At 43.8% G+C, this 27,404-nt stretch overlaps 1 protein-coding gene across 1 annotated transcript; it reads left to right on the forward strand.

The window, feature by feature from the left end:
- The first annotated feature begins 239 nt into the window (after positions 1-239).
- MYOM3 (myomesin 3) lies at positions 240-26,771 on the forward strand. The gene is made up of 37 exons (XM_005142458.3): positions 240-294; positions 2,320-2,454; positions 2,584-2,658; positions 3,324-3,483; positions 3,713-3,870; positions 4,992-5,087; positions 5,687-5,775; positions 8,605-8,649; positions 8,862-9,002; positions 9,307-9,468; positions 9,750-9,891; positions 9,984-10,183; positions 10,496-10,549; positions 10,861-10,988; positions 11,563-11,746; positions 12,396-12,570; positions 13,188-13,309; positions 13,946-14,133; positions 14,307-14,433; positions 14,743-14,921; positions 14,998-15,112; positions 15,357-15,513; positions 15,886-15,995; positions 16,460-16,504; positions 16,620-16,756; positions 18,345-18,489; positions 19,608-19,667; positions 20,500-20,567; positions 20,833-20,943; positions 21,824-21,911; positions 22,938-22,976; positions 23,485-23,590; positions 24,370-24,533; positions 25,153-25,189; positions 25,304-25,326; positions 25,417-25,472; positions 26,117-26,771. The coding sequence occupies exons 2-37, from the start codon at positions 2,348-2,350 to the stop codon at positions 26,414-26,416; spliced, it is 4,293 nt and encodes a 1,430-aa protein (XP_005142515.2). The 5' UTR covers positions 240-294; positions 2,320-2,347; the 3' UTR covers positions 26,417-26,771.
- The last annotated feature ends 633 nt before the right edge of the window (positions 26,772-27,404 follow it).

The following is a 27,404-nucleotide window of genomic DNA, read 5'->3' on the forward strand; positions in this document are numbered from 1 at the left end:
CATGCCTGAATTTTGGAGACACCTGTCTTTCCTTACACCTTTTGGCAAAGATGCTTTGCCTGATCTGAACAGGAGCTTGTGGTTAGTTGCCACGGCAGCAGCCCCATCGGATCTCCCCATTGTCCCCGCGGTGGCACAGCCGGACGCTATATTTAAGACTCCAGGATGGGCACTCAAACATGGGGAACATTCTTTTGGGGAGAGTCATTCTTAGTGTCATCAAGAGGGAGAAGGAAGCACTCCATTTCCCTTCTCCTCCCTGAGGACAGGCACTCGCACTGTTGTCTTCACAGGGTGAGTTTGGTTTATCTGTAAATAAACTACTGTTTATAGTACGATTTTATAAGATCTTCATATCAGCATCAGTTATTTTTATGCTCGCTGTATTTGAATTGCATTTCAGAAATAGATTGCTTTGTGCCTGTATCTGCTTTAAAGTGTAATTGTGTTTTCCCAGTGTTGTTCTTCTGAAAATACTGATTTAATTCATGTTTTCTCACAAGAATCTGTTCTGGTTTACTGGTCTGTTTAGAAAAACAAATACTTGGATTGAAAAGTATAGGTCAGCTCATTAACAGACCCAAACACTGCATCTTTACATTAACCACCACATTATAAAGCACAAACAATTTTCCAAGGAAACATAAAAAACATTATCTAGCAAATATTAACTGGGGTTGATAACTATTCCTGAACATGGAAACAAAGATCTAATGCCCAGTGGCCATTCTGCAGCTGAAACAGTCCTGAGGAGAGGAGTATCCTATGACATTACACAGATACTTTTTCCATAGCAGCCTGTTTTATTTTCTCTTTCTTACACTTGCCAACATTTCTTTGTTTATTCCGAAGTTAATATCTGCTGAGGATATATTACTATGGTAATTCTGCATCTTCATTTGCATTTGGGCATATTTTGCATTTACCACAACTCTGCTTTTGCATACAACTGCGCTTTTCCATGAGCTGCTTTTAAGGAATGTGTTTCCATTAACAGCAAGCTGTAGTGCTGTACAAGCTGAGGGGTTTGTGCTGTTTATCCCGTTGTGATTAGAAAGGTAAAATCCGGGTGCGGAATTTGCCCAGGGAAAAATTCAATACTGGAACATGAGCAAGGGAAATCTTTGCAAGTGTGACTGAACAAATATTAGTCAGCAATAATTACATTTCCAAAGCTGCTTTTCCAAAGCAACCTGAGCTCTCCGAGCTTGCAGATGTGCACAGGTTAAGGGCTGTGCTGTACATGTGTGAGCTTGCTGCAGGACAGAATGAGGTAAGATTTATTTAGTGTAATGCCCCCTCCTTACTCAGTGCTGAAAGCAGCACTCCTTATTTCCCAACAAAAGGCTGCAGCAATAGCTCAGCTCTTCAGCAGCGACTGCAGGAGAGGGATGGGAGCCAGGAACACTGATGCTGCTCCCTGTGGTTCACCTGCAGGAGAGGGGTTGCCCTGGGAATGCTGCTCTGTTCACTGAGCAGCTCCTTTGAAGAGAGTTTTCTGAAGGATGCTAAGCTTTCTCCAGGATTTATCAACCTTCTATAAGACCTAGGAAGAAACCCCTGATCTCTCTGGATCCAGCCAAAGGACTGGATAAAGCAATATCCTGACCTGTACTGAACTGGAACTTGTCAGCAGCCATGCTAGGCAGGTAGGAATGCAGGCTGAAGGAGTGCTCTACCTCGGCAACTGGAACTGGTCAGTTCCAGAAAACCCATTTGGATTTTCCAGCCCCCACAGACTCCCAGTGGTTTTTGCACAGCAGCATCACCCACCAAACCCCACAGCCCCAGGGCCATCACCACCTGGCCATGGGCTGCTTGGCATCACATCTACCCCTGCAAGAGTGTCTGCAGACTGAAAAGCTGCTTATTTTCTAAACTCCTCCTCCATATCTCACCATCTGATATTCCTTATTTTGTCCCTAACCTGCGTCCCTCCAACCCCTCCTCATCCATCTGCAGGCTATATTGGGGCTCTGATCTAATGGAACTCCCTAGGAGAATATCCACCAGATTTAGAGCATAACATCAGTCCCAGGAAAACAAACCTACCTACAGAATGCTGACTGCTTACTGCTGTGGTACCGCTTTGGCTGCCTCTAAAGACTTACTGATTTCTTCTGTCTTATCTGATTCCATTTTTCCCAAGAGCAACTCGAAACAAACCCCTTTCACAGTCTGAATGCCACAAGACAATATCCTATGAGCTTTTGTCCACAGCCCTTGAACTTCAAAGCAAAGCAAGGACTTAGGATAACCTCCAGAGATTCTGTTAAGGTGTCTTATTTTAAAACCACTTTATGTCTTATTCTATTGCAGCAAGAAAACTCATTTCTGACTTGCCAGCATGGGAACCCGAACCTTCTTCCATCAGAGAGAGGAGGAGCACAAGGAGGAGAGGCAACACAGCCTGCAGATGACCTCCACCACTGGGAAGAAAAGGTTCAAAACCAGGTGAGCCACAGAGCTGGGTCCAGCAGCATGCTCTGTACCCCACACAGAGCATCCTGGCCTGTGCAACTGGGAGTTTATGAGATTGTGGAACCTTGTCTGGATTCTTTTACATGTGTCTGCCTCTGGAAGTGAGGAAGAGGAGACTTTCAGCCCATCAGAGTTATCGATAGCAGCTGCCCTTGCCTTGACCTCTGAAATCCCACTGTAAGTCAGAAATCAGCACTTCCACACAGCCATCACATGCACCATCACGTACATATGTATACATATTTCCAACTCGTTTTGTTCAGGTTCAACCAAGAGGCTCTCCCTTTAAAAAGAAAACCACCCAACTTCAGCTACTATGCAGGAAATTAAATTGCAGCACCCTGGTACCTGTGACAATGAGCACTACTGCCCTGCTCACAAGCGAGGGTGGAAGAGAAACCAGATTTTATAGGAATAAATGGCAAATACAGTCAGATTACTAAATTAATGGTAACAGATGGAACTCCCTTTCTTTCCTAGAAAAGCACGGTCTCGGCAATGACCCTGCTGCCCATCCTTCTCTCATGGCTGAAAAACCATTAGTTAGCAACATCCCTCATCCCTTTAATCCTTCTCCCAGTGCCCTGCCTGGGATTAAAAATGGTCAAATAGTGGGACCCCTTCTTCTGCCACTAAAGTACTGTTTCTCATGGCAAAACTGCTGCTTCCTATGAGGCACACTGGACAGATGTTCCTGCTCACACCGCATGCCAGCTGATATTTCTGTCCTTAACACTTATTCTGATGTAACAAAAAATATGTGCTGCAAAACAACAACCAAAAAAAAACAAAACAAAATAAAAACCATTACTTCTGTTGGCTTTTATCATCCTGTGTTCCAGGGATTACAAGACAAGAAGAGAAGCTGACATCCTAGAGCTAGAACAGAGGGGGCAAAAGAGAATTCGGTTTGGGAATGACATGGAGAAGTTGGAAAAGGAGGTTATCTGGAACTGCAAACTGCTGCGTTTGAGAGCTGACCGCAAGGCCCTTCGGAGGAAGGTCAGATCAGTCATCTCTATTCTAGCAGAAATGCCAAGATGAAGCAGAATTCTGGAGAGGATCCTAAACCTGATCAGGTGTTGGGACAACCTCGCAACCATTAGCAATAGGCACAAGGCCTGACACTCCTGCACTGAAGCATTATCACACTTGTCTCTTTTGTAAAAGCCTCTGTGTCACTATTGCCTTTATTTGTAAAAGAGCCCGTGTCACTATTGCCTTGTCACAGGCTGTAGAAAAGGCTCGTATGGAAAAGGAATACATTGAGCTGCGTTCGGGGCGAGCACCGATGGTCTGGATCCCGCTCAGAGTCCACACGGTCTGGGAGAGGATGGAGGTGACACTGACATGCACGGTCCTGGCTTCCCCACCACCACAGGTTACGTGGTACGTCAGCCCCAGCCAGAACTCCTGCTGCTACTCACAGTCTGTGTGTGTCTGGGGAGCAGGCAGGGGACTAACAGCTCTGTGTGCCCTGCTAGGAGAAGGAAGGGAGAGCTTCAGAAACCACAGGGAACACTTCAATTCTCCAGTCCCACTGGTAGGACCAATAAAGGCATGAAGCATTCAGTGGGCTGCAGAGGCAGTGGAAAGTCCCATGGGGCTCCTTCTGGAATAGCGCTGATATTCATGTAGATTTTCCTGCTCCTCTGGGTGCTGGCCTCCAGCCTGAGTGCAAACTTGGGATTTAAGTCTGAGAAACCAGAACTTATTGCTAGCACTAAATCACTGCACACATACACACCACCAAGGTGTGTGTGTGGACTCTTTGGCTGCTGTGGATACCATGCAAGTTGTGGCCCTAAGCTGTTACTGCCTCTACAATTTGTAAAATACAAAGCAATTATTTCGTTTACTCAGTGTTGTCTATTTCCCAGACCCCAGGAGAGGAAGTATGATGTACTGGGCCTGACTGCAGCATTTACCATTAATGAAAGAGGGATGGAAACAAGCGAAAGATCAGCTCCAAAACAATTTGCAAAGTGTTTTCGGATTCATTTGTTGGAGCAATTAACCATTCTTCCCATGGAAGGTTTGAAGTATGCAAACATTTGGATTACTAATGACTTCGTAGGCAGCTAACTCTGCTATTGTCAGAGCTCCTGACATCCTCTGTCCTCCCAGAGAAACCTCTTTGGATTGTTCAAAGAGCAAAGAGAGTATGAACCTCCCACAGATCCGCAGTGGGGACAGAAAAACAAGAGCCATCTGCTCTGATTCCCTAGCACAGGCTGCAGCACAGGGAGCACACACTGGGGAGGAAGCACCAATGCGAAGCTGCCACCACAGCCTGCAGCAGCCCTGCGGAAGGAGCACGGACAGGCTGGGGGTGGGTCTGGTTACCTGCAGGGTCGCTTGACTGCCACGGGAGAGCCCTGAGAGAGGGAATGGTGTCTGCTCCTCTTCCCTGTTGTGCCTCTGTTGTGCTTGACATGGTTCATCAGAATAAAGCTGGGTTTTCCCAGTGCATTTCTCTGCCTCTCAGCACGGCTCCTTTGTGCTCACAGGTACAAGAACGGAGTGCGCATTGACCCTCGCCTGGCCCCAGCAGGAAAATACAGGATAAAAAACAAGTTTGGGATGCTGACCCTGCACATCAGCAGGTAACGTGTGTGCTCCTGGCTGAGTTGGTTTTCTGGTTTAGTAAGACCTGCTCTCCCTAAACCCCCACTCTCTGGAGCCTGACCTGCTTGGCTGTAGTGTGCTGGAGCCAAAGCTCTGCCATCAGGAAGTGACCTCAGCAGCAGCTCACGAGGCTTAAAAAAATCTAACAAAACATGCAGAGCCTTTTTGCCTTTGCTCCACTTTCTAGGCATGGGCAAAATGTCCTCATTCAGGGTAAGGCCGTGCCTGTTAGGAGCATTTCATGAGCACACATACCACTGCGATTAGCATCTATGTAATTGATAGTTCAGATCTGCGAATTACACATATGCTAAAGACACATTCATGTCTTCAGTGGAACAAAGTGTTCCACAGGTCCTTTGCCTGTTTATCACTTGAGATGCTTTTCTTCTGGGTACCGAGAGAAAAAATTGGCCACAAGTATAAGAAATCTGTAATCACACGAAACAGCAGCTTCTTGCTAGAAAGTCAGTCTCTCCTTCTGACTTCTGGGATTAAAGGGGTGCTGTGACAAATCCAAGGTCACAAGGCTGAACTGAAAGCTAAAAAGAAGGGGAAATGTTGGGGTTTTTTTCAGATGCTCCATGGAAGATTCTGCTGAATACAGTGTTGAAGTTAAGAATCAGTATGGCGAGGCTTATTCCTTTGCTACGGTGCTTGTCAGGAGTAAGTAGAAAATGTCCCTTTGGTTTTAAACTTTCAGGTTCATTAGATTCTTAAAACTATTTTCAATGCTATTCATTATATCATAGGAACATACAAGAACTCTGAAAAAAAACAGAGAAAGAAGTGAGTGCGCTGTTAATAGGAGAGAACTCTCAGCTATTAGCGAGGAGAAAGCGTAACTGTCTAATATAATCCTTAGCTACCACTAACTGGCATGTATGTGGCTGATACAACAGCTCCTCTTTCTCAGTCGCTTCTGGACTGAGGCAAAATCTTTCAGATTCCATTAGGGCACAGCTGTCCTTATGTGCTGAAACTGCACTAAATTTAGGTACTTACTTCTTCTGGACTGGTACAAATCAGCTGTAAGTTAAACACGTAACAGGCTTAGAAAGAGCCTGCTGCGTTTCTAACGACAGGCATGTGGCTTTGGAGGGACACTGCAGTGCGATGGTGCACAGAATACTGCATTTCTCTCTCAAATCAATAACTACCGAGAGCAAATACAAGATCTTCTCCTTTGATCTCTGCTGTTCTTAAAATAACTGGTGTAGACTCATAGATGCACATTCTGCACAAGCCCAATCCAGACATATGGTGAAGGAAGTAAACTACCAGTACTTCAAAAGGGAAGTTATATCAAACGTTAAGAAATACGCAGTGCAGTCTCATAGGATAATAGCTTTGCTGTTCACATTTCATATATGTATATATATGCATATATATAAAATATAGCAATCCTGTCATAAAAAGCCTGAACAGAATAACTGCAGAGAACTAAATGCTTCAGTGGGACTGACCACTGTCCAGGGAGTAATTCAAATGGTAACAAATGACAAGGAAGGGAACAGGTTTGCTTTGGATCTTACTGGTCACAAAGAGATGGGTTTCTTTGACTGACTGAACTGCAAAGCCAGATTGAACTATTTCTTCAGACAGAAGGGGTCTTCTTTGGTTTAGACAGTATTTTTATTGTTAGTGCCTTAGTATATTTTTGGCTCTGTCATGGGTTATGTTATTCTCATACTTATTCTTTGCATGAATGCCATTTGGGGATACAAACACATACAGAAGAATGTGGCTCCAGAATTGGTCCGAATTGGCAGCTTGCAAATTCAGCATATCTGGAAATATGCAGCATGTGTTTACCAGTTGTAAAGAGATGTGAATAGCCCCGAAAACCTTCCGTTGCAAGTCTGCCCAGGTTCCTATTCCCCTTACCTTAACGCAGAAATGCAGCAAAAGCCACCAGACGTACAACACTTCTCTGCTGTAAAGGTTCTTATGGTATATCCAGGCCTCAGGAATGGAGCCTTTGCCATAAAGCACAGGAACAATAAAATCCACAGCAATAATAACAGGCTCCTCCCAGTTCCAGTCACAATCTTTAGGGTCAGAGCAGGCTGATGATAAGAGTAAGGGCTGTGATGTGTCTCACAGAACCTTGGAGGGGGCTGTTCTCTTCACCTCTAATGCCTGCCTGAACTGCCCTGCATCAGCCTGACCCACATTTCAAACCCCTTGCAAACACTGCTCCTTGTGCCTGTAGGTGAGAGGTCTGCACTGTTCCTTCTGCCTTGACCCTGCCTAATGCCACCCCAGTAACATGAGTCCTCCTTTTGCTATTTGCATTTAACATTCTGAAAACAGAGACTACACCAAGGCCTTAATCTTGCCTCCACTGGAAACATTCCTTATGCTGCTAGGCAGGCTGATGGCATCTCTCTTCCCAGCCCCATGCTGTCTGGAATACCCTTGATGCCAGGGGAGGGTCTCTGAGATCCATGATTCCTGCAGCAGCAGTTCACATTCCCTAAAGACATCACCAAGGGTCTCACAGGACCCAGGATGAGGCTGCACTCCAGTTCTCATGCTTCTCTTTCTTTCCTCTTCAGCTGTTAACACTCAGTCCTCACCTTTGCTTATGAGTGAGCTCTGCTACTGCCAAGCTCCACTCACTGAAAAAAGAGACATTATTTTATGCATGTTTCTTGAGGCTTATAAAAATAAGAAAGAGAATAACCTCAATTGCATCCTGTGTTAAGTGCATCACTTCTTAGATTTCATCTCCAAACAATTCATTTAGTGCAGCTGTGAGCAGCACTCACAAGCTAGATCAGTGAAGCACTCAGGTACGACACCTCCAAAGAACCCAGGGCTGTTGAAGCAAGTGATTTGGTAGGAAGCACACTTCCCTCAGCTCCAGGAGTTACCTCAATGTCTCAGGATAGACAGCCTTTATTTCAATTAAAGCTTCAAGTCCCAGTCACTCATAGTCTTCAAGAATCCCACATCATCCCGTGGGAATGCTGCTTAAACCCAAGGGTTTGGCCAAATCCCACTTCCAGTAATGTTTATGACCCCTTTTCTGTACTGTATGGGTCAACTAGCTCCTGTCCTGCTCGGCCTCCAAACAGGGACATCATTGAGGCACTGCAGTTATGGGTGATCCTCTGGGACCAGTACACTCATGCCAGAAGCTGCAGCTCCCTGTATGCAGGCTTTAATCCAAAACATCCCCAGTGCAGCTTATCAAGACAGAAGACCAACTGGAAACCCTCAGCTCTGAGTAACTCATGAGTATTAACAGCAGTACTCCTTACATTCACACCATATGAACCAGTTCCTGGGGGGCTGCATCCTCAGTTTTTTGTGACAGTCATCAGCTGTCAAACGAATGCATGTGTTACCCCATGATGACACTCTGCAGGTTCATAGTAGGAGCTGGTTTGAGGGAAAAGCCCAGTTTGCTGAGTATCATTGTATGGTTTTGAGGGGAAGATAAACACTGGCAGGAGATTTCCTAATGTGTTTTCCCTTGTCTTACAGAGTATTATGGAAAGGAGTCAGGATTTGATTCAGAAATATACAAAAGTGAGTACGTGATTGCTGTTGCTATTATTTCTTTTCTTTGTGTAGCCTGAAGCAATTTGATTCTTTTTGAAGCTGAGCTATAGCTTTTCCTATTGGCCTGGCTGCGCTGCAAGGCTTAGGAGCCACTCTAAATACATGATAATAAAAACACTGCAAGGAGGAAGGTTCTCAGAAGTCTCTTTATCATCCTGACCTCTATTCTTATTTCACAGGATCCCTTATGGCCAGAGAGGTAGATTTTGCTTTTCCACTGAAACCCTTATTTGCAAGAGAAAAGGAGCCTTTCACCCTCTCCTGTTACTTCTCCTCTGATTTACCTGAACACCAGCGAAACATTACCTGGTTCAGAGATGGTTTGTATGCCACAATGTTTATATCCATTGCCCTGTATGAATAGCTTTTACTCACTAATTCACCTGAAGCCTTCACTGGACTGCAAGCTCTTCAGGGCAAGGACCATGCTTTTTGCTCTGTATTTGTGCACAAAGAGAACAAACAGAGAGGCATAGCAACAAAGGGTCAGAGTCTATGGCTATAACTCAGAGGCACAACAATACCAGGAGTGGTTTACAGCTCCCTCGTCTTGCTGGGTGGTTTTTTCTGCCCTTGAACCACCCGGTGCAGGGAGAATCCTTCACCCCTTCTCGTGCTTCACAGGAGAGTTGCTGCAGAGCTCTGAATGCCGGGAACTAAAGTACCAAGATCGGGAGGCTTCTCTGACTGTAGCATGTGCTCACAAAGAAGATGAAGGATTCTACACTATCCACGTGCCCTCACTGGATGGATATAAAGAGCAGACCGCTTACGTGTTTGTTAGAGGTACAAGGATTCTGTCTTACTTAGAACAAAAGCTCCTTTCCTAATAGCTTGCACAAAGGAATTCACAACCTCACACACAAGAAGGTATCTCCCGATTTTGTGAATGGATACAGTTTTATGAAAATGTCCAAATCTTACTTTCAGTAGTGACTGAGGTAACAGAAAATATGACTTGTGTTATGGGATATAAGCCCTTAGGCACTTAAAATTAAGCTACTGAATGAAAATTCAGGTACAGAGAAGAAAATAACCCTAAGCACTGTCTCTTGGTATTTTCACAGATGCTGCAGCAGAAACAGCTGGGGCACCTGGGTCCCCACTCAACATGAAATGCCATGATGTCCATAAAGACTGCTTGACCCTCTCCTGGGTGGCACCCAGTGATCATGGAGGAAGTCCGGTCCTGGGATACTATATTGAAAGGTTGGTATGTTCATCACCTTTGAGTAAGAAAAGCTCATGATGGTGTTGTAGAAAACCCACGCAGGAAGCCCATGGGCTGTGTTTCATCTCAGGTGTGTTGCTGGGTCAGAGGATTGGGTCCCATGCAATGAGAAGCCTGTGAAGACCTGCAGACACCCTGTCTTGGGCCTTGCTGAAGGGCAGACATACCAGTTCCGCGTAAAGGCTGTCAATAAACAGGGTGTAAGTCATCCTTCAAAACCCAGTGATCCAGTTACAACATATGACTCCAGCAAGGACAAGAGAGTGACAGGTTTGTACTAAAACCAGGGAAACGTGCTCCTTAAGTACAGTGTAAGGCTGCAGGGAAAACTGAACGGGGTTTGCCCGGGTTCTCTTTATGCTCACAAACATCACTGTGGTGCTGCCATGCTGAACCCACCTCAGTGCTCCTGGGAACAGGGAAAGATCAAAATACCTGTTATGACACTTCACTGCATGTGTAATGAAAGGGATATAAACATGGGTAGTGAAGTGACACAGTCCTGGGCTCTGCCTCTCCTGACAAACCCCAAGCATCTCCTTCTGGGGGCTAACACTGACATTGACATGTTTGATGTTACAGTTATCCAATATGACGAAGGCCGGACAATAGAAATCCTGAAGGATGACCTGGAAGGTAAGTTCAAATCTCTCCTGAGACATTCTCTCAGTCATGAGGTCTATAATAACCTGACCCTGGAGAAAACACACTTAGGAAAATAGATATATGAAACCTCATTGTAAAGGGATGCAAGGACCAGAACTCATCCTAAACAGCACAGCCTTTCATAATAATCTTGGTTTGCCTCTATGTCCCCAAAGGGTTGAAGACTCCTCCTTTATATTGAAGAATCTTACTCTATAGTGGGAAAACATAACCCATTATAAAAGAACTCTTTGTTCCTACAAGGCTCTAACTAAAGTAAAGCCTATTCTGTCTTCCCACAGGACATATTAAAGTTCCCTTGCCACCCACCAATGTTCATGCAAGTGAGGTCAGAGAAGATTATGTGGCTTTGGCCTGGGACGAACCAGATCCAAGAGGCAAAGAGCCACTGCAATATTATGTGGAAAAGGTAAAATAACACCACACAGGAGGGAACCTGCAGAACAGAATCAGTTTTTTTGGAGGTCTGTAGCACAGGCATGGCTGTTGCCTGGGTTGTAACCAGAGAATCACAGCCTCATAAATGGCTTGTTCAGCCCCCCTCCAGCTCCACAGCACACTTGAGCTATGATCCACACTCCCAACACCAATTCAAGCAGTAATGATCAAGAATAAAGTTTTACACCACAGAATGGTGGTAGTTTTAACAGGAAGACTAACGTTAAGTCTTCCTATGTTGCCCATATGGCTCCTAAGTGTGGAAGAGCTGTGCAAAATGGCAAATTGGCTCATTTTCCTGTTCCCCACTCATCATTTTGCCAGCTAGTTTGTATCTCCTACCCATCTCCTTTCATACATGCTCGTTTCTCACTTACTGTACCATTTTGTTGCAGAGGGAACCTCTGTTGCCAAGGAAGGAAAGTTTGGGTTTATCAACAACAAATACATCATTCAGCAGTTTTCTTGAGCTACTCTCCTGTAAAGATCAGCTTTGTTAGGAGGTTTTAAGCTGGAGTTGTAAATCATCACCTTTCTCCTTACAGTCGCTTGTAGGCAGCAACTCCTGGCAAATGGTTAATCTGGACATGCCAGCTAATGCCCCAAGATTTGCAGTCTTTGATCTTGTTAAAGGAAAATCATACTGCTTCCGTGTGCGATCTGTGAACAAGTATGGACTCAGTGAGCCATCCCTGCCCAGCGAGCCTGTCACCGCTGGAGCAACACTGGGTAATTGTGTCATTAGTGTGCTCTGCACTGCTGATACAGAAAAGGAGAGGTACTCTGAAAGTAACATGTGGGTTCCTGTGCCCCCCTTTCCATTAAACCTTATGGTATATGATTACATAGCAGTGGCTTTGATACCAGGAAATCTCTCAAAGCCTTAAATCCTTGTTTAATTGCTTTGCAGTTGGTCAGTGCAGTGTAAAGCTAAGCAAGCAATGATGGGGAATTACATTTAATAAAATAAGAAAGAGTGGAAGCCTGTGTTTAATCCGTGTCTGCTTTCAGCTCTGTGTAAGGGGTGACAGGGACCAGGGTGGGAGGGAATGATGCAGCTGTGTTAACACACAGCAGAGTTAACCAGAGTTACTGCATGAGTGCTGTTTCTCCTCCACCTCAGAGCAGGCTCAGCAGTTGTAACTGCAGGGATCAATGAGCTGTAGAGGAGAGGAATATGAGATACAGCACACCCAAACACAAAAATACAGGCTACAGACTGGGATGATGCCTGTGGTATTTGCCCTGATTTGAAAACAGTGCTGTGGAAAAGGCCAATAAATCAAAGAGGCCAACTCACTGATGGTTTTTTGGTTTAATTTATAAATTTTAACCTCCCCCATCTTTCTCTGTGCTCTCTTCTTTTTTTCTTTTTTAGCTCCTCTGCCTCCACCATCCCAGGTTTTAGCTTTCAGAGACACCAAGACATCTGTTGTTCTGCACTGGGATAAGCTAAAGGATGGTCTGGAGCCCCTTGGCTACTACATATACTGTCGGGAGACTGGGACAGAAGAATGGCAAACTGTCAATAATAAGCCCGTGACATGCAACAAGTGAGTTCAGCTATTACACCCCATTGGGAGCAGACAGGGTGCCAGCCTGGCTTCTCCTCTTTATGGCTGGAGTCATATTTCAGCTAAAAAAAGAACTTTCTCTGCACACACAGAGGCTTGCACGCCCACAGCCACCACAGCCTCTGTTAGCGTCAACTCATGGCTCACAGTCTCACTTCCACATCCAAAGCCAGACTGACAGCAAAGTCTGTGTCCATCTTCAGGGACTTGGGCTCTGCAGAGGGTGGATGGACCTTGTGGCACCAGCAGAACCACATCCCAGTTTTCTGCTTGCTTTCCCATAGAGCGAGTTGCTATCACTCACACTTAGGATGGAGAACACCTCTCTAGCTGAGGGGTGGTCATAGGAAGCAGAAAAGGTCCATTAAAAATTCCTATTTATTCTACTGACAACATCAGCTAACACAGGCAGAGGGACACTTCTCAGCCTGATTTATTAATGCCATTTTACATGACACAGTGCACTTTAACATGGAATGGCAAGTAATGGTTTTGTCAGTAACAACTCCTCACTGAAATGCCTTGCTGCTTGTTCAAAGGACTGTTTACCTGTGCTCTGAACAGTCAAACACTAACAGATTCATTTCCTCTCCCAGATTTACTGTTCCTGGGCTGCAGCCTGGAAAAGAGTACGTCTTCTGTGTGAAGTCTGTCAGTGAGGCAGGACTCAGTGAAAAATCGCCAGAAACAGATCCCATCGTTGTACGGCCAGCTATTGGTAAGTACGAACATCCACGTGTGCCCTACACACCGAAATCCAGTCCCTCAAACATGGATCTACACGCAGAGCTATTACTACACAGAATGGTAATGTTGAGCAGGAAAGAGAAGCATCAGGGAACTGAGCTTCTTGCAACCTGCAGCTTCTGCCATGGACTGCACTCACCAAGGATGGGCAGTTCATCACCACCTGGCTTAGCAGTGTGTCACTGGTACAAATCACCACAGTAAGTGCTCAGTTGTGCTGGTATCTGAAACCAGCACGGTGAATTCCTTTGGGGCAGTTACCAAACCCTGACAACCACATGGGCCAGCATCTAACCCTCCATTTCCTCCACTTCATCAACCCTCGGCTGCCTGTTTTCTGGCAGACAAACCATAAAGCAACATGCAAGGAGCATCCTGAGACACATCCATGACTTTTGCCGTGACTTCCAAATAAGAATCTGGTCATTTTTAGATACTTTTACACTGCAAAAGCGGTTTTAAGGGGCCTTAACACAAACAGAATCAGATCTGGAATGAGCAGAGATGTCCTCAGCCCAGTTCATCCCAAACCTACAGCTCTGTTCCCAATCCCTAGATCACAAACGTGCACTGAATAGCTTGTCATCTCTTTCCCTTTGCTGTGCAGCTTGTCCATCAGCACCGCACGGGTTTGTTCTCCTGCACTGCGGGAAGACCAACATGACCATCGCCTGGAAGCCCCCAAAGCGCAAGGGGGGAGCAAAGATCCTGGGTTATTTCCTAGATCAGCATGATACAGCTGAACTGGACTGGCATGAAGTCAACATTCAGCCCACTCCTCAACGAGTTTATACGGTATTCACTTAAGATATAATAGTGGCCTTTAATCACAGTGGGAAATGCAGCTGTAACAAGGGTTGAGGGGGTTTTCCTCTAATTCCCCTAATCTAGAGCTCTCCTCCTCCCCTCATGAGATGACAACCACGCAGGGCTGTGCTAATAATGTGTTTGCACTTCCAAACCCGAAGGTGAGCAACCTTGAGGAAGGTCATCTGTACCAATTCCGTGCCTCTGCTGTGAACATGGCTGGTGTAGGGGAAGTATCTGAACCCAGTGACTCCTTCAAATGTGAGGAATGGACAATGCAAGAACCAGGTACCTCTCCTGCAAAAACAGACATAAAAATATTATGGGGTGTACCAGTTATGTCCTCACCCTCCCGTGAATCCAAGGGACTTCTGAAAACTATAGGTCTGTGTAAGAGTGCTCCCAGCACAGACAGCACAGACAGCACAGACACAGGGAAGTTCTGATTCAGAAGCAGAGCATTACACACAGAAAGCATCTCCTATGGAACCACTACTCTCTTGCTATCATAAACCTCTGCTTTCTGATCTCAAACTCAAAATGCAGATGGTTGCATTTTTAATGTCACCATTTGACAGCCTGCCTTTCTTTGAACAGGACCCCCTTATGATGTGCAGTGCTTTGAAGTAAGAGATTCATCCTTGCAGCTCCGCTGGGAAGCTCCACTGTACACAGGAGCCTCTCCAGTCACAGGCTACTATGTGGACATGTGTGAAGCAGGGTCAGAGGATTGGAAACAACTAAATAAGCAGCCCACAGCCACCACCCATATGAAGGTATGCACATTTGCCTAGTATCTACACGTCACTTCTTGTTTAGTCTTATGATAATTCCCATCATTGTTTCCTGCAGGTTTCAGACGTGGAGACAGGGAAATGCTACATTTTCCGAGTAAGAGCACGGAACAAAGCTGGAATTGGACCCCCTTCACTCCCCTCAGATCCTGTGGTGGCTAAAACCAAACCTGGTATAAAACTAAAAGTGGTGAGATTGTGCAAGTTTGTAAATACTATGATGATTCCAGTAAAAATCTGCTTTACAAAACATCGGCTTCATGTTTCATGGCAAGAATGAACCTCAGACAAAATGACGATTACAAAGCAAACTGCCCATATTAATTCACTCGAGCTGTACACTCTAGCTAGATGACCAGAAGCTAAGCCCTGACCTGTTTTGGTAAGGAATATCTTGTGGGGTTTTTGCTTATACAGGCACAAATGAAATTGAACTTGGGGTCGATGAAGAGGGTTCCATTTATATGGCTTTTGAAGCTCCTGAAAAGAATGACTCCTCTGAATTTATCTGGACAAAGGACTATGAGGGACCACCAGATGCTGACAGGGTTCAGATGGAAGAGAAAGGCAATAAGTAAGTATATAACATACCCTAAGAAAACTAGCTGTGAAGAACATACTAACACTGAGAAAAAGGAGAAGCCAAATGTTTCTCTCTCCTCCCAGTGTTCAGCCAAAATACATGAACACTATTGAACTGCATATCTGTGACCCTGATCTCAACTCTGGTGTCCATGAAACAGGGCATTCAGCACAATCTCCAGGTCACAGAAGGGAAGCATCAGCCATCATGCTGCTGATGTGTTTGCCTTGCTCCTCAATGTCATATACAAATGACAACAAGCACTATATTCAGTGTTCCAGGTGTACTGAATGTGTTGCATTCTGTTCCAGGATGATTTCTGAGAAAATTGTAATTTTTATCATTAGTATTTTTATTCCTAAGATCTAAGCTTATACTGAAAGAGCCATCAGAAAAGGATCTGGGCATATATTCCGTGGAGGTCACGGATGTGGATGATGATATCTCTGCCAGCCGCACTTTAACAAAAGAAGGTAAAAACTAATAAATGAAAAGAGCAAAGAGTGATGAGCCATAATTTTCTAATATTAGATGTCGAGAGGAAAGTTTCTTGTAGAGGAATAGTAAGTGACTGACATCACTTAGTGATAGTGGCATCATTAGAAAGATGTTTCCCATTCCTTGAAGGCTCAAGGGCAGTTTCTTTTACAGTCCCCTGAGAAGGCTGGAAGGTTTTTTTTCCATCACAGGTCAGATTTCACACACAGATACACTATCACAGTGATTTAAAACTTCTGTGCTTTCTGAACTGATCCAACCAATATTTTATTCAGACATAACTAAGAATCTTTCAGAACTTTTCTAGTCTTCCCCGCTACTGAATGTTTTGTGCTTACCTTCTTGACATAAATAAAGCTAATGAGCAATTTGCATTAAATCGATACAATGCATTTGGCTTGGCCTGGTTGTACTAATCTTGTTATTCTTTGCATTTCAGATCTGGACAAGTTACTGAAACGCAGCCATGAAATCAGGAACCCACGTAAGTTGAACCAGGAAGAAGCCCCTCCCATAGGGACAGACTGGTATGACCCTGGCTGAGCCAAATACTGTGCTTTGCCTGTGAATTCCCTTTGATGGTTGTCTCTGTTTTCCAGTGATCAAACTGATATCTGGATGGAATATCGATGTTCTGGAGAAAGGAGAAGTGCGGCTGTGGCTGGAGGTTGAAAAGCTGTCACCAAATGCAGAGCTGCGTTTAATCTTCAATGACAAGGAGCTCACAAGTACTCCGGTATGTACCGATAGTCCATAATTCTGACTGACTCCCCCGATGCTGAACAGGGAGGTAGAGCAAATGGGTACATTCCCAGTTCCCTGAACTCTCATCAGATACTTTGATGGGTGGTTCTGGAAGAGCTTGGCTTGCCACAGTGCAAAACCAGAAAGCCAAGCATGTGATTCTAGCTGCCTAGTCCTAGCATTAAGCAAGGCTGCAGCACTGACACTGTTAGTGCAGTATTCCTCAATGCGACAGCCAGCAAAACCTGTGACAGTAACACTCAGAGAACATCCCCTCCCTACCCTGCTTCCCTGGTATCCAACCACTCCCTAGAGGCTGCTTCTGGCAATCCTGCCCTTTCCTAAGTGTATTTTCTGACCACAAACCTCAGCCGTGTGTAATTCATCTGACACCACAAATGCACCCGTGCTGGTCAGAGCCTTGTCTTGGATGAACAAACTCATTTCAGTAGGTGCTAAAGAAACGCCATCTCTCACAATGAAGCAGAGTATTTTTTATCTGCTTTATCAAGCAAAGCTGCAATTCCCACCCTGTCTGCTTGAACTGAACACGGATAAATCTCCTGAGTTCCAAGAGCAGACAAAAGTGATTTGTCAGTCTGAGGCCCTGGAAATAACACTGCTCATGTGTCACAGTGCACCCCAACCTTCCAATACATTTTAAAAATTGCCTGAGCCTCCCCCTTGTTTTCCCATATCAAGTTAATATTGTAACATTTAAAAAGCATTTGGAATGACAGAACCAGAGGGAAGAACAGTTGAGAATGAAGAGCAGTATAAATCATTCGCCTGTGGTTAAACAGAGTGGAGCATTGCCAAGACAACAAACAGAGCAGATGCAACAAAGGGATGGGACAAGGCCAAGGGATTTCAGAGCTGTTAGTGCCACTTTGGGTTTTTTAAGCAATGGGGAGCAAGTTTATTGAAGGCTTTATCTATTCTAAGAACTGTCTTTTCTATACTGGAGGACCCTATGCACAATCACAAAGTATTTGTTGAGGTCTTTGTAATGATAATATTTGCTGTTAGAAAACAAGGCAGGGAGCCTTTATGCTAGAGCAAGGCCTTGATGTTTGTGCTCAAGCATCTGGCAGGTTTCAGGGTGTATGTATAAAGGGTTCAACAGTGCTTACACAATGTCAAGAGGGTGGCAATATTATTCATCATTGCCCAAATATGCAGTTAAACGCCACAGACATGTAACTAAGTGCAATGCTTCCATTATACTAAAAACCATACAGATTCTGGTAAGCTGAGAAGTCTGTAGTATCCAACAAGGAAGAACATATTGTGCAATGTGGTTTTAACAGAAACTTTCTCCCAGAGAAAAGTTCTGCTGTGAGCAACTGCACTCTACCCCCATACATGACCAAACAGGATATGAACCTCAGAATAGAGAACATCAGAGTGCATTGCCTTCATCAATTCTCTAGGATCATGATATGTATACATAAGGATACGTATGCAAAAGGACTGTAATGTCTGAGTGTTGAAGAAGATGCTAGGCCAGGATCTGACCTCAGAACAGCTCTGCTATAGAAACACTGTTCAGTTTCTCCTATTTCATTTGTTTTACACAGACACATAAAATAAACTTTGTCAAAGGGAAAGGTCTCGTGGAACTGATAATCGAGAACTTCTGTGATGATGATAAAGGGTTGTACACAGCCCAGCTGCAAGACAGAAAAGCTAAAAATCAATTCACCCTCGTCCTTGTGGATGAATGTAAGTGGAAATTCAGGATCAAATATAGCCTGCCATGCTCAGTGGAAACTTTTCTAGGCACTTAAGGCTCTGAAGTATTTCTGACTGTTATAATGGTGCACTGAGAATGGGGAGAACAAGTGTTTATTTTAGCACACATTTGACATCCAGGAATCATGTAAGAAATTATCTGAATTTCTCTTTAACATAAGTTGAAGCTTTTGGTGTTATAAATAGGGTCCTTGATGACAAAAATGGTCTGTTAAAGAAAACATCCTGTGGAATGCTCAGTTATTTTTCCAAATGTTTTACATATTATCTTGCTAGGGCAAGCTGTACCTTGGCAGTAAACTCTACAACATGTTATTAGCTGTACTCATTTATCACAGGACACAGGTTGAATATTCAGTGTATTTAACAGCTGGTTAATTGCATTAAACTGAATGCAATGAAGAAACCAGTGTCCACTCTACTCAAGAAGTCCAAGTACCAAAGCAAGCTGAACACAAAGGAGACAGGGTCCTTGATATGCTGGTACAGAGAGCCCTTTTTAAATTCATTAAAAATAGAAAGTAACAAGATTCTCATTCAACTCATTCAACCTTAAGTGTTCCTTTTCAGCTCCTGCAAACAGTTTGCTTTCAATTGACCTTCTAAAGCTTCCAAATTTTCTGAATGAAAAATGTCTATAAAATGGCAAATCTACTTGACTCCCTTTACAGCTGGCGGAGAGCAAGCGGCAGTTTTAGAGGGGTTCAGCACACGCTAAGTTCAGGATATAAAATAAGTTTGATGACTTGTGCTCTAAAAGTGCCCATTTTCCTTTTCTGACAATGAAGGAAGGAGAGATGGTCTAAAGCAGAGGTGAATTCTGTGCTCTCTGTGCCTTTTGTGTTTCTTACTTTTAAAACATTTTAATTTCAGGGGGTTTAGCCTCCTTTTCTGTATGGCCAAACTCCAGTTTTGCTTACTAAAGGCAGGGGTTCTCAGTGAGCATCAGGGGCAGCTCATGCACTGGAGATGTCCTATGGCCAAATATCACAGCTCTCAGGATAACACTTCTCATTGTTACAAGTTTCTAAAGTGTTACACTGAGAAATAGTGGGAGTTGTTAACTCTGACCACTGCTGTTCTCACAGGTTTTGATAAAGTTGCAAAGGAGGCCGATGCAAAACGAAGACAATGGAAGAAGAAGCAGGGTAAGATGAGCTGCAGCTTGGCAGAACCTGAACAACTCCACTGAGTGCTCTAAATACTTTGACATCTTTTTTAAAGTGTATTATTTAAGCTGATTAACACATTAGGATAAGATTGCTCATTTTAAGATAGTCTGCCCAGATCTTAAGAACCAAAATGATGTATATAAGCCATGTGGGCCACAATCCTCAGTACAGAGCTTCCCCAGCAGTGCTGGAAGGCTGATCATTTTTTAACTCTGGAAACTGTCCACTGTGAATATATACCATGGAATTCAGATCCACTCATTTGCCTTGTAGAAAACAGGATTCTCTAGAATGCATTCCACTTCCATTTTATCTCCCATCTTATATCCATGAATAAGGAAGTCTATAAAACTATTTCAGAGAAAAAATCCTACAACTGGAAAGGTGATCCCCTTCCAGCAGGGATAAAAATAGTCACTTAATAACAACTGTGATACCAGATTATAGGTCCAGTTTCCTGTTTTCAGAGATGTTTAGTGTAAGTGGCTTTTCTATTCTATTGGGATTCCCCTGGGAAATGCCTGTCAACTCCTATAGTGATTTGATGCAAAATCAAAAGGACTGCTTAGGCAGCATCATTAACTACACTGTGAGACAGGATTCCTCAAAGATGGGTTACCTGCGGGCATTAAACGCCAGCAAGACTTACATGCCCTAACTGCGGTGGCCACTGCACCCAACCCTCTGGTGTGTGAAGCATTCCCGACACACGGCACCACGGGAACCCACCGCTAGATGGGAGCATCTCCGCAGGTAGCCCTGGGGAGCGGTGGAAAACCACTGGAAAGACACCAGCTTTCTTTTACAGGCCCACATTTCATTGAGAACTTGAAATGGAAGGTTACCGAGAGCTGCGAAGTACTCCTGACGTGCAAGGTAATGCAGACGCTGAGCTGCTTTAACGTTAAATTTTAGGTGTGAATTTTAAGGGAAGGGTGTGAACAGTGACCATCCAAATGCTAATCTGCAGACAAATGGAAGTTAAGAGAGAGAAAATCTTGGACAGAAATGTTAGTAGAGAAGGAAGTTTGTAAGGTTCTGGAGCAATCCTCTAATGCAAGTGATGTTTCACATCAGGAGATCCAGGCAGTCAAATAAAACGTGTTTGGGACACTGACTTGTAAATGTTGACTTCAAACAGGCAGCAAACCTGAGCAAGACCACCAGCTTCCAGTGGTTCTTCAATAAGAAGGCACGAGCAGGTGGCACGTTTGATCCGCAAACTGGGATAGGAACACTCTGCATTAAAAAGGTAAAAACCACAAAACAACTCAAAAGCTTTGGTGATCACATGAAAATATGAAAAATATATATTCCATGTGTTGTTTGGGCAGTGCTACATGAAAGAAACTGAGCAAATGCTGAGAAAAGCACAGAAGAATAAACTATTTTAAATTATAGTCAGATAGATCTGAATTGGAAATAAGATGTTTTTAACAGCTTCTAATCTTAACTCTGCTCCAGAGAAGACACAGCTGAGGAAAGGAGCTGGACGGGACAGTCAGTTTTAGTGCAATCTCTGCATGGCTCAATGTGACTCTTGTTTGGGGTTGATTTTTCATCTTGATTTCAAACAGCCACATCACCTATAGGAAACAAGTAGCTTAATGCACGTGAAGGGGAATCTCTGCTCACGTGAGTCCGAGAGCCAAAAGGACTGGAAGTCAAGAGCATTGGCAAAGCCACATGAGGCAAATTCAGCATCACCAGTCCCAGGCGTTCCTCACGCCACCACGGGCACCCAGGGGTGCTGCACGGCAACTGAGGGCAAACACTGAGACAGACTCCCCTTAACTGCCAGCATCTTGGTTCATAATGAACCAGAGCCCCCTCCCACCCTTCAAAGAAGGTTCTGGGGCAAAATGCCTTTTTTTTTCCCTCATTTCTGACCAGTCCAGCCAAATTCACTGGGAGGGAAAAAGAAAATCTCAGTTTCTTCCCCTTTTCCAAATCCTGCCCTATTTCAATGATACATGAAATTTCTGATGGGGTTTTGGGTGTGGGTTTGGTTTTGGGGAGGGGGGTAATTTGGGGGGGCTGGTGTTTTGGGGGGTTTATGGGGGGAGGCAGGGGTTGGGTTTTGTTTTGTTTTATTTCAATAATTATGCCATATGTACATATGTATTTGCTAGATAACCAAAGCAGATGAGGGCCAATACAAAGCAGTTGTTTCAGATGACCGAGGAGAGGACTACACCCAACTGGATCTCACAAAAGGAGGTAAAAGAAGCTTGTACCAGGCAATAATACACATTCACACCCTGCCTGGGACTCAGCTGGAATTTAAAATCAAATTTCATAGCTTTGTACCACACCGTTACTGACCATAGTACCTACACACTGTTACAGGGGTTAAAACCTGCCTTGAAAGTTGCTAGTGAAATGTAAAGAGTTTTCTGATCTACTATACCATATGTGTGTGTGTGTGTGCTGAACATTTGAGAAATCACAAGTATTTCACTTGAGACTGGAGTCATAAAATGCACTGTGTAAACCAGCCTCTTATTCTGGCAGCTACACAGAGCTCAGTGAACAGAACAACAGTTTCCTTTGTATGTGACCTCAGGGGGTTTTTGCTTCATTTAATATTCCACAGAGAGCTTTTCCCTCCTGGAAGTTCGGCCTCTCCTCCGAAGCACCAGGAGCACAAACTTCCACTCAACATCCCCCACAAGTGAAAGAAATTCTGGTCTGAATTCTGACAGCAGAATAGTAGCTAGAGACAACATCCAGTGCAAAACCAGCCACATGCTAGCGCTGATTCCTGCTGCACTTCTCAGTGGGCAGAATCTGCTCTGGAAATTGAAACCTAACAATGCAGTTCTGATACCCCAATGCCATTTACACACATCAGCATTTACCAAGCTATTAATGTGGTATACATTCTGCCAAGCACCAGTCAGTAATGTTGCAGTCACTTCAACTCAGCATCAATCACAAGATTCTGCTTTCCAAGACTAAATCTTACCCTGATTCTTACCCTTGAACCTGTCACATAAATCTGCTTTCTGCAAGGCAGTCTGTTGAGTGGTAAGGAAGAGAGAAGCATCTAAATTTAGTACAAAATACCCAGCATCTAAAAATGAGACTGTGTCAAAAACTCCATTCTTAGTAAGTTTTGCCACAGAAAAAGACAACAAGCTACTAGATATAATACATCCTAAACGTAATTAAATTAAGTTGGTAGATAGATGTGTTCTGCTAAATACTGTACTTGTAGACACATAAATCTTTATGTCTTTGCAGCGTTTGAAGACCTTCTCAAGGAGCTGTGCAGGATCAGTGGTATGTCACTTACCAGTTGACATGGTAATAGTGGAAAGGGAAAAGATGGGGTGTCACTATCAGAGCTAACTGCTCAGGAGCTGTCCTGGGCTTGGATCGGGTACACCACCACACACTTCCCATGGCTGTAGCATTAGAAGGACCTTTGTACTGTCAAGGAGGGTGGTCAGTAAATAAACCCAGGGACATAAGCCCCTCTGGACTTACCAATTAATTCTGTGAGCTTTATGTGCTACCACCTGCTCCTCGTCACGTCACTTGTGATGTGAATTTGGCCAAACTGTACTATTTCCATCTACAAAATGCGTGTTCCAGACCCAAATCTCTAGAAGGGATGCTGCTAAAGGATCTAGGGTCTCCAAGAGGTAGACTACCATCCTACTTTTAACTATTCACATTCTCCAGAGAGAAATGTTAACAGGTTGCTTGGGATTTTGTTTGCCTAGCATGTAAAACTGTGCATTCTTCAACATCCTTCTCAACTGCAGTTTTGTAATTACACTTCTAGCTCTTTCTGCTACACCTCTCAAAATTCAGCCTACTGCAGAAGGCATCAAAATCTACACAGATGTGAAGTACTACACAGACTACATGAAAACAACCTGGTATCACAAGTAAGTTCCCAAATATATTCACATGGCTTCTGCCATGCTGCTGCTTTTAACTGTTTATCATCAAAATGAAACACACTGGGCCTGAGCCCATAGCTGAAGGCAATGGTAGATCTGTCCAAGCAAGGGCTGAAAATCACAGTTCACTCTGTATCCTGAAACACATCTTAGAATTCCAAACTAAGGAGTCATGTTATTTTTATCTTAGCATTGCAGAAGTGATCAGCTTTCCTAGAATAATAATGATGCATTACAACACAATACTGCTCGCTTACAGCCACCTTAGGTACAGGAAAAGGAGTTGGTTTGTTTCAACTTCTTTACTTCTACTACTCTCCACTTCCCAAAACCAGTCTGTGTAACAAATATTCCCAAACATTAAAAAACTCTTTTCAAACACTCCCTAATTTAGCCTCATTATGTCTTCATAGAGAAGTGTTTTATTAGATACCACCTCCACCTGTATATAAGGAGGCCAAGTTTTAGTAATGTTTAATGGCTAAATGCTTACAAATACTCAACATTTAATCCTATTTAATCTCCTAAATCAGAACTAAGAGGTCTTCTGTAGAGCTTGCACAGTTTTGGCGAAGTGCCTAAAAGCAGAGCTAGGTGCCCCAGGAGGCTTTAAAAAGTGACTGAGCATGTAACTCTCCATGAAATGAACCCTGAGATCCTGACTCCCACTATTACTCTAACCAGAATAGCTCTAAACCCAGTTAGTGCTCTAATTCATACAGCTCTGCTCACTACTACTGAAATTATATCACTTGTTTACCTAGGGAGAAACAACTGGAAAGCCGTGACAGGCTGAAAGCTGGGAGCACAATGAACCAGGTCTGGCTTCACATACTGGACCCTACAGATGCAGATAAGGGAAAATACACCCTGGAGTTATTTGATGGGAACAACTCTCACAAACTGTCAACTGACTTGTCTGGACAAGGTAAGGGGAGTCAAAGAAAACTGCCACAGGAACGAGGTTCACCTGAGCTGCCGGCCAAGATCCCTTCACATCATGGGCAGCTCCATATGTGAGCTGGAGCCACAGCTCCACACCAGCACACTCTGAAACCGGTTTAAGGATGATGAAGGGCCCAGAGAAGTCAGAGCAAGCACAGGGAGCAGAGAAGTGTGCAGCAGGAATGAGCGGAAGCCCAGCCTTTTGGGAGCCTTGCTGCCATAGCATGAGGCATTCCCAGGTACAGGATGCGTGGGGGAGCAGCTGCACCTGGATGTGTCCAGTTCCCCCACAGGCCAACACAGCACACAGGTGGCATCTTGGAACAGACAGTGTGGCTTCAGGCTTATAAAGGTGTCTCCAAACTGCTCAAAGTTGAGGTTTTTCCTCCTCTGAACTTCCCTTTGGAAGTACCCAATCCCACTTATTTCAGTAGTATATAGAGTCATATTTCCTTAGGGCAGATATAGATACTGTCTAGATGATAACTACACATATCTGTGTGCACAAATACCTGTAATTCCAACACCGGCGCATTATATTAAATCCACTAAGCCAAATGAAACAAATGGCAACTTTCCCTAAAATCTTTCATTCCTTGCAGCCTTTGAAGATGCCCTGGCTGAGCACAAAAGGCTGAAGTAAGTTCCTGCCTAAATATTTTCACAGCTAAATCTATTTTGAGTGTCATATTTTGTATTGAGAACACAATGTCTGATAAATGAAACCCCTACAATTTTGTCTCTCACTTTCAGGGAAGCCGCAATAGCAGAAAAGCGTAAGTAAATTCATTTCCTTTCCCCTGTGAAGCAAAGCCAAGGGGTATGCTGACAAGTAAAACTAAAAGGTCATATTTGTTCATTCCCAGGTCGTGCCAGGGTTGTTCAAGGTCTGCCAGATGTTGCCACTATCATGGAGGACAAGGTAATATTGGGTAACTGTTCATATAACTGGCCTCTGCCCAGGCACAGAAGAATAACTGATGCAGAGAGAACTACTTGTTTTCCCCTCCCAAGGGGTCCCAGGAGCTGCTGGTAGTGGGGAGTGGTACCTCCATGATACTTGGGTCAGCCCCTGTGTTGCCAATGGTACTTCCAAACATACACATGCTTCTGCACATACAGGTGCTCTTTGTGGCACAGAACCTCTTTCTCACAGATTCCAGGTGTCACTGCTTACTAGGTCTGTTTGACTGCCAGATCTTTTCTGTTGTCTTCCCTTTCTATAGAATTAGACCAAGGCCTTTTAAATGCTAGACCTGATTTTCCCATCCATCACACAGCAACTTGCTGCTGACAATTCTGAGCCACCATTTGCCTAAGTGTCACTGCACAGAGTAAGAAAGCTATATAAGGACAGTAGCAAAATATGAGTCAGGCCCAGGGAATTCAAACAGGTTAATCCTGATTATACTGGAGGATATCAGGAAAAGGAGTGGACAGTCCCGGAATCTCACCTACTGAAAATCCATAAGATTTGACCTTTATTTTTCTTAATTTCTCAGTAACTGAATTTCCTTGCTCATTTCCATCTTCATAATCTAATTCTGCTCTCTGTTTTTACAACAGACCCTGTGTTTAACTTGTTGTGTATCTGGAGATCCTTACCCAGAAATCACTTGGTTCAAAAACGAGAAGGTGATTGTCTTCAAAGATCGCTACAAAATGGATGTGAAGGGGACAGTTGTCACAATTACCATCGAGAAAGTCTGCAATGAAGACACAGGAAAATACAGCATCTACGTCAAGAATAAGTACGGTTCCGAAACAGGGCAGGTTACTATCAGTGTCTATAAGCATGGAGAGATACCAATAGGGATGGAAGAAAACAAAATCACAGGTGGGGTTTTCACAAAAAAGCCTAAATGAATTAGTCAATTATGAATTTTAAAGGAATTTAAATTCATTTAAATTTAAATCCTTCAGATTCCTTTCAGTATCTCTGCCCTGAAATTCAGGCTCATTTATTTTAGTAATACTGTAGTATTTTGGTAGTTGTTGGAGAACAATTCTCATGTGTTTGTGTGAGTGTGCACACACGTGTCTGTGTACACATGGATGCTCAACTTACAGAGAAACTCTTCCCTAGTAAACCTGTTTGGGCAGTACCAGAGGGTTCACATACGAAAACCAGGTGTTCAGTGGAGGCTTTTTGTATTAAATCACTATGTGTTACTGATTATCTTGTAGCTGACAAATGCTTGTGTGTGTTATTAAACCTATACCCTTGGTGACACCTCAGCACTGTTGTCCAATACATCCATCCTGAAATCAGTCTGTCCATGTGTGTATGGGAAGAAAGGAGTTTTCTCAAGTGCACTACTGAATCTGGGCCTTAAAGCACGCCCCTTTACAAACTCAAGTCCCACAGGAAGAACATAAGGCAGGGACATGCTTGGTTCTTTACAGAGGAATACATTCAGCTTCCATATATACACTCTTACATTAGATTATTCTGGATGTGGAATAAAGTGTGGACTCTCGACTGCTCTGAAGCCACAGCTACACTCCTAGCCCCACCAGTAAAACCCTGTCAGCGAGTGATAAAAGTGATTGCATTCCTGATACAGCCATCAGGCTAAGCACATTGATTCAGCAAAACAGCACCTTACCTTGCTCCACAAACTAGTATAGATTGTCCTCACAATAGCAGTATTTTTCCTGGTTACTTGAGGGATGCTGCTGTCCCAGTACCAATATAAATGAGCCCAGCAGTCCCCTACAGGGCTACCAATCATTTGAACAAAGACAGTTACATTTCAGACAATACTTTAGATTAAATAAAATGTATATCATGTAATTATTAAATGTAATAATACTAAAAAGTGAGAGCTTAGCTAATTGCATAGATATACCT

The sequence above is a fragment of the Melopsittacus undulatus genome, chromosome 14, assembly GCF_012275295.1.
Source record: "Melopsittacus undulatus isolate bMelUnd1 chromosome 14, bMelUnd1.mat.Z, whole genome shotgun sequence".
In the NCBI taxonomy this organism is placed as follows: Eukaryota; Metazoa; Chordata; class Aves; order Psittaciformes; family Psittaculidae; genus Melopsittacus; species Melopsittacus undulatus.